At 42.6% G+C, this 16,155-nt stretch overlaps 1 protein-coding gene and 1 long non-coding RNA gene across 4 annotated transcripts in view; one reads left to right on the top strand and one right to left on the bottom strand.

Moving 5' to 3' along the window:
- The window catches only part of LOC132004891 (uncharacterized), a 22,147-nt gene extending 15,068 nt beyond the window's left edge, over positions 1 to 7,079 (top strand). The window contains exons 3-5 of the long non-coding RNA XR_009400672.1: positions 1,188 to 1,451; positions 2,336 to 2,400; positions 6,944 to 7,079. This is a non-coding gene — a long non-coding RNA (uncharacterized LOC132004891). The remainder of the gene's footprint in view (positions 1 to 1,187; positions 1,452 to 2,335; positions 2,401 to 6,943) is intronic.
- ZFP1 (ZFP1 zinc finger protein) overlaps positions 2,612 to 16,155 on the bottom strand; it is a 26,153-nt gene continuing 12,609 nt past the window's right edge. The window contains exons 3-4 of one of the 3 annotated variants that reach the window (XM_059381508.1): positions 7,153 to 7,304; positions 2,612 to 5,739 (exon numbers count right to left, since the gene is read on the bottom strand). In XM_059381508.1, coding sequence (XP_059237491.1) covers positions 4,664 to 5,739; positions 7,153 to 7,303 — 1,227 coding nt within the window. In that variant the 5' untranslated portion in view covers position 7,304 and the 3' untranslated portion in view covers positions 2,612 to 4,663. The remainder of the gene's footprint in view (positions 5,740 to 7,152; positions 7,305 to 16,155) is intronic. The other 2 variants (XM_059381509.1, XM_059381510.1) reach the window with 2 other exon arrangements.

The raw sequence follows: 16,155 nt of genomic DNA, 5'->3' as shown, positions 1-16,155 counted from the left end.
CGCACTGCCCTCCCGCACTGCCCTCCCGCACTGCCCTCCCGCACTGCCCTCCCGCACTGCCCGCAGCGGCTCCGCGCCTGCATGGACACCAGCCTCCGAGAACTCCCGGTCCCACGTTCAGCCTCGACCTGGTGGAGGAAGCGCTCAGGTCTGGCCTGTCTCTGATCACCTGGACGGTTACTCTAAATGTTTTTTGGGGTGTGGAATTGTGGGGTTTTGAGGTAAGAACGGGTAATTCTCAGGAGTCTGGGTGGGCTGGAGGAAGAGGAATGGTTCAAACACCAGCAGACATTAGGAAGAGATCTGGGCAGGGGCGGTTCCCCGGGTGGCTCAGTCCTTGAGCATCTGCCTTTGGCTGGGGTCATGACCCGAGTCCTGGGATCCTGGAATCGCCTGCACTGGGCTCTCTGCTCCGCCGGAAGCCTGCCTCTCCCTCTCCCCCTGCTTGTGTTGCCTTTCTTGCTGTGTCTCTGTCCAATAAATGAGTAAAATCTCAAAAAAAAAAAAAAAAAAATCTAGGAAAGCAAGAATTTAAGTGAACTTGAGTTTGTAAGAGGACTTCTCACTGATGGCCACCAGTAATAGAGAAAGCATTTGGTTGCTATTTGAAATTTTGTTGAAAGCCATTGAAGGGGGCCATGACCTGGCAGAACTTCGTCTCCTAGGGTTTTCCTGTTAAGTGGCGGGTTTCTGTTTCTGGGCACCTACCCCAATGCCCCTCCCAGTTAGGATCAAGCTCACTCTTTAAAAAGCAGATGATGCTCTTCCTTACTTGAGGTTCCCTGTGGCTTCTGATTTTTCTCACCAGGGCAGGCCCAGCCCATACCTGTGTCTCCACCCTCCTGCAGCTCGGCTCGGCCGGCAGGCTCTTGTTCCCACTGTGTCCCTGGCGGGCCACAGATGCCTGCTGCCTCGTTGGTGCTCAAAATGTCTTTTGGAGTGAGTGCATGTCCCCGCGTCCACCGTCAGTGTCCCCACCTGTGGTCCGGGCTTCTCACGGGGGGTTATGCTCCCTTCCCTTTCCGGTAACTGAAGTCCTCAGTCCCCATCTCTGGATTCTTTCACGAGTCCCAGTAGCCCCGAGAGGTGTGTTTCGGTTGGTTGTATTTTGGTTAACATTCGGACAGTCCTTATAAAACGGAGAAAGGTAGATTGTCCTTAATTCAAACCTATCACATACAATCCAGCGTGTACGTCTGAGCTGGAAGAGCAGCCTCTCGGGACAGAAGAGTCAGACGGAGGATGAAGGTCACCAACGCTGCGCTGAGATCTGGAGCACCGGAGCAGGGTCCCAGACCGTTCTCCTGACGGGCTCGGCAGGATGAGCTGCGGGAGTTTTTGCCTTCAGAATCCCCGGAGTACGGACCTAGCCAAGGCGGAAGAGGGAAGTGGAGAGCAGGTGCCAAGAGTCCACTCTCCTCAGGCTGGCTGGATTTGATGGGACAATCCAGGTAAGGATCTGAGTCAAGAAACATTCTAGCCAAACGAGGCCCAGGTTCCTGACGTCCAGACCAGCTGTCTGGTTGGGAGAGGGGCTCTGTGTCATCGTGCAGCCACAGAGAACGAAGACAGAGTGGGGGACGGGGGGGCCTGGAATGAAACCTCTAGCTGCGTTCCACAAAGTCACCTGCCCCAACCCTGAGGACCCACGGCATCTCACATGGCCATGGTTTTGCAAGCTGTGCCTCAGCCTCTCACCCTGCAGTTTCCTCCGACCTACAACCCCCCACCATCCCTTGACTTCAGAGTAGAGAGATGCCAATCAAATTTATCCATGCCAGCTTTATGCAACATGATCCCCAACTTTATAAAGCATTAAACAATGGGGAGAAGTGTAAGTATCTAAGCATTTTAGTTATGAAAAGGTTATCTGTGGAAATAGAAGAGTCTTCCTTTGGCTCAGGTCATGATTCCAGGGCCCTGGGATCAAGTCTCACATTGGGTTCCCTGCTTGGTGAGTCTGCTTCTCCCTTTCCCTCTGCTTGCTGCTCCCCCTGCTGTGCTGTCAAATTAAAAAAAAAAAAAACAACAGCAAAAAAAAAAAAAAACCTTAAAAAAAAATCAAATGGAATAAAGACAGGTAATGGGGTCAAGTGCAGTGGGCATGGGTGTTGGGAGTCAGATAGGCAGAGGTCAGAATCTGGAGACCCCTGTGGGCTGGGTTTTGCTGTGCAAAGCGCACTGCCTCTTGGCCTACTGTCCCCAGCATCCTGCAAGACTGAAATGCGGCTCTATGCCCAGGCTGTAAGAACCTGTTTCAGGAGAAGTTTCATCTAAAACCACTTTGATTTCTGAGGATTACAAGGGAATTTTTTTCTCTAATCTGGATTTCTAGGACCTTGGGAGCAAAGAGCCCACGAGAGGACAGTCACCCCAGCGGTTACCTTTGCATTTGTAAAGGTAGGTATGTTTTCTCAAAGCATTTGCAACTTGCTGATTTGTGATAATGACCTTGGCTTCCCTGAAGATTTTTCATGGGTTTTTCCTTTTCGTTGTTTTTTTTTGTATTAAATGTTTCCTTGTGTGAACAATGAATGTCAAATATGTGTTATCATGGTGAACATAGGCTCAAGCATACCCTACAGCTATGAAAGCTAGAGCTGTTTATAAAGTACGAGAACCTGCCTCATGTTGTGTTAACTAATGTTAATTATGAATAATGATTTAACTGTGTTACAAGTGAGTTACGGTGTTTTAGTATAAATGAGTTAATTCAGGGACCAAGGAATGCATGAAACATTTTCCACTAGACTCCATGATATTTAGAACTTATTATCCAGGATCATAAAATCATACAAATACACACAGACACACATATACTTAGATCTTTATTTTAAAAATGTGGTGTACACACACAAATGCTCTCTCCCCTTTTCCTCCCCCCCCCCCCTTCTCTTCATCTGATCTGGAGGCATTTGCTCCTACACATTCTTTTCCATGGATACCATCCAGCCATGGTACATTTTTACTGCAGCTTATTCAATCATTCTCTTTCTGATGGTCACTCACATTGTTTCCTTTTTTTGTCCTTATCAAAAAATACAATATACATTGATAAACATATAATCTTAAGTACTGGCACTTTGTTGTCTTAGGGATAGAGTCCCAGGAGTGAGACTCCGGGACTGAAGTGTAGGTGTATTCTTAATGTTAAGAGTCACACTTGACACATTTCTAACAGTGGTGTATGAAATGAATCTTCTCCCCTGCTTCCTTGTTGGTAGTAGACGAGATGACAATTCAGAAAGACAAGAGATTTCCTGGACTATAGCTGTTCTGGTAAATCTGTTCAGAAAGTCTCTCACACTCCTACAGATTTGCACACATCAGTGACATTCAGGAACAAGGAAGACACAAGGCCAGTTATAGTTGCCAGTGACAAATCTGGTGTGTGATTTATGACAGATCAGGAGAGAAACTTGGGAATTTGAAATCAATACTAAGATGGTGTGCCTCTGAGTTATGCGAAAAGCTTTTTAGGTTAATTGTTAAACATATGGAGAGATCACCGAAAAGTCTAACTTCTAAGGTGTTTGTGAACCTTTAAAGGCAAGGCTTAACTTCTACTCAACTTCCGAAGGGAGATATTTTCGGTAGGTGACCATGAAACTCAGGGAGCGGAAATGCCTCCTTTAAACAGAATGTGGCAAGAATGCATTTCTAAAGTGTGTTGTGCACATGGACATTTTAAAAAGCAGTAAGACACTTACTGACAGTTTCTTACATTTTTTCTCTAAGTCTCTAAAATGTAACATCTGCGAACCACATACACATCCTACTTTTTTGTAAGACAATTTGTAAAATATTAGGAGAAATAGGGAAACGCACAAAGAAAAGTACACGTAGTTTCTGGGTTATACACTATGTTGAACGACATGCATCTGGAGTAAACACCTGCACGGCAGCTGCACACCAGCGATGGCGCCACGTGGGCTGGGGCCCGGGGTGCCGGCCCGCCGAGCTCCTGCACTCTCCCAATCCGCTCTTGATGGTCGCTCACTGACCTACTGATGGGAAGAATGCTTTCCAGCAACCCCAGAAGCAAGTTAAAACTTGAACGTTGTCTTCGGTTTATGGAAGAGGCAGCGGGACAAGGATCGCAGACCGACGCTCCAGGGCAGCGAGGAGGAGAGAACAGCGGCCGTACGCCACAGAGACGGTCACCTGTTTCACGTGGAATGCGTACGGGCTTGGAAAGGTACTGAAAAACACACGATGTTTAGCATGGAAAATCTTACTTGTGCCCCTACTGTCAGAGGACAAGAATCTCAAACTCCCAGTGACTGTGTCAGATTTACAGGTGTAGACCCAAGATAGGATCACACATAACCACTAAATTCCTAAGGGACTGATCCTTGACGCTGCTGCCCAGAATATTTCATTCTTGAGTAATTCAAGACTTAACAAAACTCACTGTAATACAAGTGAGCATGTCTGTTTACACTTGCTGTAAGCTGCTAGATATTCTTTAGCTGGGCATCACCACTAACTTCTGGTGTAACACTGTACGGAGGGGACCCTGTTTTTACACATTTTTCGACGTGCCGGACCGTAGCTCACTGTGAATTTCCATGTTCCTTCAGTACCTTCGTGCGGTTTCTCCCGCGCGGGAAGGGCTGTGGTGGGAGGGCTTGCCACGGGCCCGGGCCCGGGGGCCGCAGTGTCAGGCCTTTTCCGCCAGGTGAACTCTTTGATGGACGCTGAGGCGGGATTTCCTGCTGAAGGCCTTCCCACATTCCGAACACTCGTACGGTTTCTCTCCTGTATGGATCCGCAAATGTAATCGAAGGGTTGACCTCTGGCTGAAGGTTTTGCCACATTCGGTACATTCATAGGGTTTCTCCCCCGTATGAGTTCTCATGTGGATGATGAGTTGAGAGTTCTGGATAAAGGACTTCCCACACTCACTGCACTCATAGCGCTTCTCCCCGGTGTGAATTTTCTGATGTATAATGAGGTTGGATTTCTTGAAGAAGGTTTTTGCACATTCATTACACTCATACGGTCGTTCTCCCGTGTGAATTCTCTGGTGTGTAGTAAGTTCAAATTTCTGGGCAAATGTCTTGCCACAATCGCTGCATTCGTAGGGCTTCTTCTCCATATGTGCTCTCTGGTGGACGATGAGGTTTGACTGGTGGGTGAAGGCTTTTCCACATTCAATACATTCAAAGGGTTTCTCCCCTGTGTGAATCCTTTGATGTTTAATGAGGTTTGCCTTATGGGAGAAGGTTTTCTTACATACATTACATTCATAAGGTTTTTCTCCAGTGTGTATTCTCTTGTGACTAATAAGGAGTGACTTAAAGGAGAAAGCCTTGTCACAGTAATTACAAATAAAAGGTTGTACCAAATTTCTTATTTTCTGATGTTTAAAAATGCCTTCTTTAAAGACTTTTCCACTTTTGTTATATTCGGAGTACTCTAATCCATTATGGGTTTTCTCTTGCTTCAGACAGAGGAGTGCTTTCCCAAATCCATTGCACTCATCAGGTCTCTTTCTTATGTAGCTTCGATTATTATTAATTAAGTCTGAATTTGTTTTCAAAGTTTTTTCATATAAGTCGTATTTATAGGGTACTTGCCTTAAAGAAACAAAATCTGTGCTCAGATTAAATGTTTTTCCGAAGAGATTACCTCTTTCCTCCATTGGGGTTTGGTTCTTAAAAATGATAAACGGCCTCGCCTGCTCATCGGGGCCGCTGCGGTCCCGCTCCATCTGGTCGTCGGCCTTCCACACCTCTAGGAAAGAGCACGTGAGGACAACGTTAGAGAACGGAAGTGTGAGGCTGCCTCTTGAGTGTGGGATCCAGTCTTCCAGTATTAGAATCTCCAATGCAAATTCTACCTAGTTCTTAAGCTTTGAAATACAAAAGCCCTTGGCAAAAAAAAAAAAAAAAAAAAAAAAAAAAAGTAGAAACTGGCAATGGATGTAAGTAGCCTTGACAGTAAAAAACAAAGAGCACCGAATAGGGCACAAACGATGTGGGAAGGCTGGCAAGTCTGGGGGGGGGGGGGGGACAAAGGAGATCAAGAATTGTCCTTAAGGACACCGAACAGTTAGCACAGATGAAGATGTTAAGGAAAAAAGGCCAAACTGATCTGAGTTTAGCTCCGCTTAGGCTCTGAATGATTGTGGGCTGCTCATCTCTGCCACTTAACTTCCTAGAGCCAACACTTCTCGCAGGTCTGCAGAGCGGACAGTGCTGCAAAGATTCACATCTCTTTACTTTTGCAAGTGGATGACAAGATCCAGAACTCCTATTTTGTAGGAAATAAAATTAATCCAAGAGTCCCATATCCTTGAGACAATCATTTTTATCCTACTATGTTTAATTTCTTCTCTAAACCCATCTTGTCCCTGCTTTAATTTGAAAGAAATCTTAAGGATCAGATTTATTCCCTTGACCTACACCTGAAATAACCTTTATTTTCATCTGTGTGTTCCTGATTATTCCTGACTCTTGTGATCATTCCTGACTCTTGTGATCCTGCTGCCATTTGTGTCTAGGACAAAGATATCACCCTTATGCTAAAAAAAATTTTTTTTAAAAATTCCTTACGTTTATTATACCAATTCAAAGACCTAAAATACCAAAGTCACCATTCTGGCAAACTGAGAATACTAATCACAAAGGTTTAGGACAGGTTAGGCAAATGCCAAGAGTGAGGGAAAAATGCAAAAGTTTTGCAGGGACAGACTGGTAGTTGGAGGTATGATTCTGAGATCTGAACAATACAGGTCATCTGGTCTTGGCCATCTCTAATGGTTTGGAAACCTGAAAAACTGATTCTTAAAAAATGTTTTAAAGTATTTCAACCCATTCATAATTCCTAGGATATTACTTCCACTGGCTTCTGATTCTCCTTCCCTCTTTTGCCATCTTCCTTAGAAATTTGTGAACTGGCAATTGTTCATATGCTATCTATTCTTCTCTTCCTGTAGCCTGAAAATCACATCTGATTTGATATCAGATAACTGCTAATGGAACATAGCCCGGACTTCAGAAATCTCCAAAATAAAGAAGGCACAGCTTAAGAGTCTGCTCTCTCATGGCTAAACAACTGGAGCCCAAGGCCAAAACCACTCAGAAATTCAGATACTCAAGAGTTTTTGGTAATGGACACTGAACTGCACCAGAAAGAGGCCCTTACCCACTGACAGTAAGTTGCTGTAATTCTCCAGCATCACATCCATGTACAGGATCCTCTGGGAGGGGTCCAGCTGCTCCCATTCCTCCTGAGTGAAGTCCACAGTCACATCCGTGAATGAAACAGATTCCTGAAATGGCATATTGCTATTCATTCTGAAATGACCAACATTTGGTAATGTAGAAAGGATATGTGAAAACTTACTCTCACCTTGTTATAAAAGTCATTCACCATGAAAATGTATGTAGAACACCAACTATAGATCTTCACGGTTTTGTCATATTTCCAAAAAAATTTTTTATAATAGAGCATTTATTTAGATTCCCTTATACCTCCAGCACTATCACATCTGACAGGCATCTAAGATTAATAAAACACTGTTCTCTGAAAATGTGTACACGGAGATAAATGCGTAAATATGCAGTATTTAGTGTTACTAGAGCAGAGCAGAGTTGATGCTCATATAGGTACTTCTGTGGCATCAAACCAGACAGTATTAAAGAATTAATTAGGGCGCCTGGGTGGCTCAGTGGGTTAAAGCCTCTGTCTTCGGCTCAGGTCATGATCCCAGGGTCCTGGGATCGAGCCCCGCATCGGGCTCTCTGCTTGGCAGGGAGCCTGCTTCCCTTCCTCTCTCTGCCTGCCTCTCTGCCTCCTTGTGATCTCTGTAAGATAAATAAATAAAATCTTTAAAAAAAAAAAAAAGAAAGTAAAATGTTAGGCATAACCTACAAATGGGATCAAATACTTGCAAATCATCTGATAAGGGGTTAATATCCCAATATACAAAGAACTCCTTGAGGATGTGGAGAAAAGGGAATCCCAGTGCACTGTTTGTGGTAATGCAAACTGGTGCGGCCACTAAGAAAGCCAGTGCGAAGCTGCCTCCAGAAGCAGAACCACCTCCTGATCCAGCACTTCCACCTGTGAGTGTTTATCCAGAGAAAACAAAAACACTCGCTTGAAAAGCTACGTGCAGGGCGCCTGGGTGTCTGCCTCTGGCTCATGCCATGATCTCAGGATACTAGGACAGAGTCCAGCACTGGGCCCCCTGCTCAGCAGGAAGTCTGCGTCTCCCTCTGCCCAGCCCCCCGCCACTCGTGCATGTACTCTCTCCCCCAAAAATAAATCTTAAGAGAAAAGGAAAAAAAAAGATACATGCACTCCCACGTTCACTGCCACCTTATTTACAACAGCCAAGATATAAAAACAACCTCCATGTCCAAGGCTTGACGAATGGAAAAGGAAATGTGGCACATACATACAATGTACTATTATTACTCAGACATAAGAGAAAATCTGGTCCCTTGTGACAACATGGATGGATTCTGAGAGTATCATGTGAAGCAAAATAAGTCACAAAAAGACAAATACTGTATCACCTCACCTGTATGTAGAATCTAAAACCTCCCGAAACAACCAAGCTCACTGATACAGAGAACAGACTGGCTGCCAGAGTGGAGGGTGGGAACTGGGCAAAGCGGGGGGTCAAAAGGTACAAACTTCCAATTATTAGACAAGACGTGCGGATGGCATGTGCAGCACAGTGACATGAGTTAGCAATACTATACTGCGTATTTGAAAACTGCTTTCTCGTCACAAGAAAAAAATTACAACATGTATTGGTGATGGATGTTTACCAGACTCACTGAGGTGATCATTGAGCAATATATGCCAGTATCAAACCATTACACTGTACCCATGCAACAGTCCTATGTCATTATACCTCAAATACAAATTTTTTTAAAAATGTTCACAGTCTCATTTTACATTAAGAGCCCAAAGACAAACGTTCATCAAGAGTAGACTGATTTTCTGTGTCTATTAGAACTGAGTCCTATAAAGCAGTGAAAATGAATTAATTCCAGCTACACAGGGAAGATTCCATAAGAGCTTCAAGAATCTGGGTAACTTCTATTTCTTGGCCTGAATGGTGGCTATAGAGATTTTATTAACCTACATCCACGTGGCCAGGTGACAGGTACAATGACTTTCGGATGGCCGCCAGACCAGCAAGGGGGATAAGCCTCTGGCACATTACATTGACTCAAGTTACAGGAATTTATTTTGTAAACAAGGTTTTTTCTTTTCAAGATTTTATTTCAGAGCGCGAGAGAGTGCATACATGGCACGAGATGAAAAGAGCACAAGCAGGCAGAGAGGCAGAGGCAGAGGAAGCAGCAGCCCCCACGGAGCAAGGAACCTGATGCAGAACTCAATCCCAGGACCCGGGCATCATGACCCAAGGGCAGATGCCTAACCATCTGAGCCACTCGGGTGCCCCGAAGGAACTATGACTTAGAAAGGACTCCAACATCCAATGTGAAAAATACTTTTTTTTTTCTCTCAGTGCCATTTTCCATACGTATACAAACAACTCAAAAAACTGTTGATAAAACACAATTCTGATACCACAGCATTAAAAGGTACATCAAACATGACTGACTTCAAAGACTTGCCAAGACAGTATAGTTTCCATCTGGAATGAATCTGGTGTTCTGGGGAGAAAGCCGATGGCCATGAGTAGAGGTGCGCCGAGCATACTTGACATCCAGAGCCGACCATTTTTTACTACCCCTTCTTCAACTCTTCAAACTGTTAGATCTTCCTGGACTTACGATGTGGGGTTACATCCTGATAAACCCACCACAATGTGAAAACACTGTAAGCTGAAAATGCATCTAGTCCACCTAACCCACTGAACAGTGGAGCTTAGCCTACTGTAAACATCAGAACACTGATGTTAGCGGACAAGTACACAAAATCATCTAATTCAAAGCCTATTTTATAATAAAGCATTGAATATTTCATGTAATTTACTGAATTCTGTACTGAAAATGATAAAACAATGATTGATTGGGGTGCAGAATGGTTTTAAGTATATTGGTTGTTTACCTTCTTGACTGTGTAGCTGACAGGGAGCTGTGGTCTGCGGCCGCTGCCCAGCATCACAAGTATATGCTACCATGTACCCTTAAGCCAAGAAAAGTTCAAAATTCCAAGTACAGTTTCTACCGAATGCATACTGCCTTCCCAACATTGTAAGGTAAAAGAAATCATGAACAATCTCATGCTGGGGACTGTCAGTACATCTAAACTGTCACCTCCCAATTTACTTTTGAGTACAAGAATCTTCTTTAACCTATGCACATTCTATTCTGAATCTTTCATCTTCAGTTATGACCTTTGATTCCTTCGGCCTCTGTGATTCTTCCTGTCAGTGCCCCTCTTAGATCATACCTCTAAAATCTAGATTACACTTGTCCCCATCTTTAAAAGCCTTGCCCTACTGACTTCTCACCGTCTCTCATTGATAATTCCTAGCCTTGGGAAAAGTTGTAAGAAAAAAACGACATGAAGGTCTGAGTACTACAAACGACTTAGTTATGCTGCATACCTTTGCAGGTAGCCTCATCAGCATTATTTCATGACACCGTCTAGGATTCTTTAGCCACTTGGCAGGAGCAGAGAATGCAGGCGGTGGGTCAGTGCCTGAGATCAAGGCCATGGAGGGTCAACAATCATAGTGCCAACATTTTCTCAGTAGTAAAAACCTATTCCTTTATCATATCACTTCTGAAATTACAGTTCACATAACAGAATCACTAGGAAATTTCCAAGGGACTAAATTAAGTACTAGGGACACAAAACACAAGATCAGTCTTCATCCGGATAGGCAAGTAGAGAACCTGTCAAGTTCTTTCTTTGCCTACTGTTTCCACTGCCACCCCAATTATTACAAAAGCCTCTTATTTTCTGCCTCCCCTTATTCTCATTTACCCCACATTCTATAGCTTATATCATTTCCCTAAAGAATAGTTCTAGTACACGATTACCTTGGGTAGACACAATCATTCCTTACCCACTGAAAACTAATAAACAATGACTAGTTCAGTATTCAACATCATTCAAATTTTTGTTCCATCCCTCTTTCCCATGGCTCTCCTCTCCATGCAAAGATCCTTCTGGTAGGATCACATCCTACATCACTTCGATGTGATCCTTCCATACTGTGAGTCCCTGATTGGTTTTAAATCCTGGGTATTTTGTTTCTATCTCTTGTGGCAATTTTGCCTTGCTTTCTTTTTGTTAAATGTGTTTTATTCCTTCCATTATCCCTCCTAGATGCTAAAATTTTTTAGACCAGAAATTGTACCTTGCTCATCTTTATATTCCTGTTAGCACAAAGTACATAAGTATATGTCAGGCACAAACAAACAAAATAATGCTGAGTTGAATGGAGTATTCAACTTTGGTTTTCATTATCTTCTTCTTCCTAAGGAGACATGCCACATAATTCCTACAGCAACATCCTAAGTAGCAAGCCAAAATAACAGAGCATCTCAGTTGTTCATACTCAGATTATATAAAGATTTTGGTACTACACGGGGAACCCTAATATCTGGCTCATTTTCCTGAGATGTCATGCTCCAGTATGCTTATCTCTTCATTAAAAGTGTTTTATTCAGTTTGTAATCTACATGATTCCTAGATCAATTCTGGCTTTATTTGTACTTGGCCGTATATTTGATCTAGGTATCAGTTTTACTAGTGGTTAGTCAGCTTTTCGGCATCCAGGATATGATCACTACATTCATGGAGTAAGTGTCAGTGAAATCATCACATTTTCAGCATAATGTAAGTAGAGACATACAATATGACTCATCACCCAGGCATAAGTCATGGGCTACGTAACCTCTCACAAAAGAAAGGAACAGCACAGAGTAAAATTGCACAGGAAAAAAAAAGAGTGTTAGAAAAGATGCTTTAAAAGTATGTAACTGGATTTAACAGCAGGTTAGACACTTCTAGAAAGTGATGAGAAAACTGGATGGGTCAGTAAGGAATCTAGACCAAAATGGAGGAAGAATAAAGGATGGGCAACATATCGAAAAGACTAAAAGATCCATGGGACAAACTAAAAAGGCCTAATATACTTGCAGTTGGGAGTCCCAGTATAAGAGGCAAAACGCAACAGAAACAATACTTGAAGACACAGTGGCTTACTTGGATTTTTCCAAAACAGCTCACACATCAGAACACTGAACACCATTAACCCCAAGAAGAACAAATAAAAAGAAAATCACATTTATTCACATCATAAAACTGCTAACAATCCCAGAGAAAAAAGATGTACTGTCTACAAAGGCACAATAAAACCAACAGCTGACTTTTCAACAGAAACAATGTAAGCCAGAAAACAGAATATCACCAAGGTACTGAAGATACTAGACATTGAGTTGACAAATTTTCTATAAAGGAAAATAGTAAATTTTCCTCAAAATAGTAAATTACTCAAAATAGTAAATTTCCTTTCTATAAAGGAAAATAGTAAATGTTTTCAATTCTGCAGGCCACATGTAGTCTTAACTACAACCAATCAAGTCTGCCACTGTACCACGACAACAGGCACAGGAAGTATGTAAACAAATGGGCATGGCTGTGTTCCAATAAAACTTGATTTATGGACACGGAAATGGGAATTTCATACAATTTTCATACCATAAGATCCTATTCTTTTGGTTTTTTTCCCTAGCCATTAAAGGAATGTAAAACCACTTTTACTTGTGGGTCATACAAAAAGAAGGCTGAAGGGCATTTGGCTCATGGCATTAGTTTAACAACCTGATCTAAAATGATGGTTACTGGGCGCCTGGGTGGCTTAGTCATCAAGCCTCTGCCTTCGGCTCGGGTCATGATCCCAGGGTCCTGGGATCGAGCCCCGCATCGGGCTCCCTGCTTGGTGGGAGGCCTACTCCCACTCCCTCTCTCACTCCCTCTGCTTGTGTTCTCTCTCTCGCTATGTCTCTGTCAAATAAATAAATAAAATCTTAAAAAAAAAATGATGGTTATTGGGGCACCTGGGTGGCTCAGCCATTAAGCGTCTGCCTTCAGCTCAGGTCATGATCCCAGGGTCTTGGGATTGAGCCCCACATCAGGCTCCCTGCTTAGTGGGGAGACCACTCCCCCTGCTTGTGTTCCCTCTCTCTGTCAAATATATAAATTTAAAAATATCTAAAAAAAAATGATGGCTCCTAAATAATAAATGTCAGGTAAATGTTAGGTATTTTTACTACTATAAAATGATATGAACCATAAAGAGGACAGTTAAATCTATTAAGAGTCAGTTGAATGCAAAAAGCATCAAGAAGCAAATAAGAGAGCAAAATATGTTGTTAAAATAAGTGTATAAAGGATGTGGGAAGGAGGTTTTAAGTAATTAGCTGAAACTAATTTTTGGATTCCAGCAATCTGGGAGTTGTAGCAGAAAGTATTGTGTGTGGGGAGAAAATATAAATTGTAACTAACGTCTTAAACTTTGTTCAATATAAGCATCAAGGGGCACCTGAGCGGCTCAGTGGGTTAAAGCTTCTGCCTTCGGCTCAGGTCATGATCCCAGGGTCCTGGGATCGAGCCCCGCATCAGGCTCTCTGCTCAGCAGGGAGCCTGCTTCCCTTCCTCTCTCACTGCCTGCCTCTTTGCCTACTTGTGATCTCTGTCCAAAAAAAAAAAAGTACTCAAAGAATGCTCCAGGGAATCCATCAGGTCCTGGGCTCTTGTTTTTAGGGAGGCTTTTGATCACTGCTTCAATCTCGTTACTAGATATTAGTCTATTCAAGTTGTCAATTTCCCCCTGATTCAGTTTTGGAAGTTTATAGGTTTCTAGGAATGCATCCATTTCATCTAGGTTGCTTAACTTATTGGCATATAATTGTTGATGATAATTTCTAATGATTGTTTCTATTTCCTTGGTGTTAGTCATGATCTCTCCCTAAACATTCAAAGAAGAAATAATACCTATTTACCTGAAGCTGTTTCAAAAAATAGAAATGGAAGGAAAACTTCCAGACTTTTTCTATGAAGCCAGCATTACCCTGATCCCTAAACCAGGCAAAGACTCCACCAAAAGAGAGAATTTCAGACCAATATTCCTGATGAATATGGATGCCAAGACTCTCAACAAGATCCTAGCTAATAGGATCCAACAGTGCATTAAAAAGATTATCCACCATGACCAGGTGGGATTTATCCATGGGATGCAAGGGTGGTTCAACATTCACAAATCAATCAATGTGAGGGAACAAATCAGGAAGAGAGAAGAACCACATGATACTCTCAGTTGATACAAAAAAAGCATTTGACAAGACACAGCATCCGTTCCTGATTAAAATGATTCAAAGTATAGGGACAGAGGGAACATTCCTCAACTTCATAAATTCTATCTATGAAAAACCCACAGCGAATATCATCCTCAATGGGGAAAAGCTGACAGCCTTCCCTTTGAGATCAGGAACACAACAAGGATACCCACTCTCACCACCCTTGTTCAACATAGTACTAGAAGTCCCAGCAACAGCAATCAGACAACAAAGAGAAATAAAAGGTATTCATATTGGCAATGAAGAAATCAGACTCTCTCTCTTCACAGATGACATGATACTTTATATAATGTTATAAATGTTATATATATAACATATATAAATGTTATATATATCTTTTGGGAAAACCCAAAAGACTCTACCCCCAAACTACGAGAACTCATACAGCAATTCAGTAATGTGGCAGGATACAAAATCAGTGTACAGAAGTCAGTTGCTTTCTTATTCACTAACAATGAAAATATAGAAAGGGAAATTAGAGAATCGATTCCATTACTACAGCACTGAGAACCATAAGATACCTGGGAATAACCCAACCAAAGAGGTAAAGGATCCGTACTCAAGGAACTACAGAACACTCATGAAAGAAACTGAAGAAGATGGGGCGTCCCTGCGGGCTTAGTGAGTTGAGCCTCTGCCTTCAGGTCAGGTCATGATCTCAGGGTCCTGGGATTGAGCCCTGTGTCAGGCTCTCTGCTCAGCAGGAAGCCTGTTTTCCCCCTCTCTCTGCCTGCCTCTCTGCCTACTTGTGATCTCTCTCTGTCAAATAAATAAAATCTTTAAAACAAAAACAAAAACAGTAGTACTGATAAGTATATTGTGTTTATTAAAAAAAAAAAAAAGAAATTGAAGAAGACACAAAAAGATGGAAGACCATTCTACGCACATGGATCGGAAGAATAAACATTGTTAAAATGTCTGTACTGCCTAAAGCAATCTATACTTTCAGTGCCATCCTGATCCAAATTCCACCGGCATTTTTCAAAGAACTAGAACAATCCTGAATTTGTATGGAACCAGAAGAGACGCCAAATTGCTAAGGAAATGTTGAAAAAGAAAAACAAAACTGAGGCATCACGTTGCCTGATTTCAAGCTTTACTACAAAGCTGTGATCACCAAGACAGCATGGCACTGGCACAAAAACAGACACATAGACCAGGGGAACAGAGTAGAGCCCAGATATGGGCCTGCAACTCTATGATCAAATAATCTTCGACAAAGCGGGAAAAATTATACAGTGGAAAAAAGACAGCCTCTTCAATAAATGGTACTGGAAAAACTAGACAGCTATGTGTAGAAGAAGGAAACTTGACCATTATCTTACACCACACACAAAGATAAACTCGAAATGGATAAAAGACCTAAATGTGAGGCAGGAATCTATCAAAATCCTAGAGAAGAACATAGGCAGTAACCTCTTCGACACTGGCCACAACAACTTCTTTCAAGATAGGTCTCCAAAGGCAAAGGAAACAAAAACGAAAATGGAACTTTTGGGACCTCATCAAGATCAAAAACTTCTGCACAGCAAAGGAAACAGTCAACAAAACAAAGAGGCAACCCGTGGAATGGGAGAAGAGATTTGTAAATGACACTACAAAGAGCTGATATCCAAGATGTATAAAGAACTCTTCAAACTCAACACACACAAAACAGATAAGTCAAAAAATGGGCAGAAGAGGTGCACCTGGGTGGCTCAGTGGGTTAAAGCCTCTGCCTTCGGCTCAGGTCATGATCCCAAGGTCCTGGGATCAAGCCCCACATCGGGTTCTCTGCTTAGCAGGGAGACTGCTTCGTCCTCTCTCTCTGCCTGCCTCTTTACCTACTTGTGATCTCTGTCAAATA

This window comes from Mustela nigripes, chromosome 17 (genome assembly GCF_022355385.1).
Source record: "Mustela nigripes isolate SB6536 chromosome 17, MUSNIG.SB6536, whole genome shotgun sequence".
Classification (NCBI taxonomy): domain Eukaryota; kingdom Metazoa; phylum Chordata; class Mammalia; order Carnivora; family Mustelidae; genus Mustela; species Mustela nigripes.
Note: the sequence above shows the minus strand (reverse complement) of the source record. Positions and strands in the feature narration are given on the sequence as shown.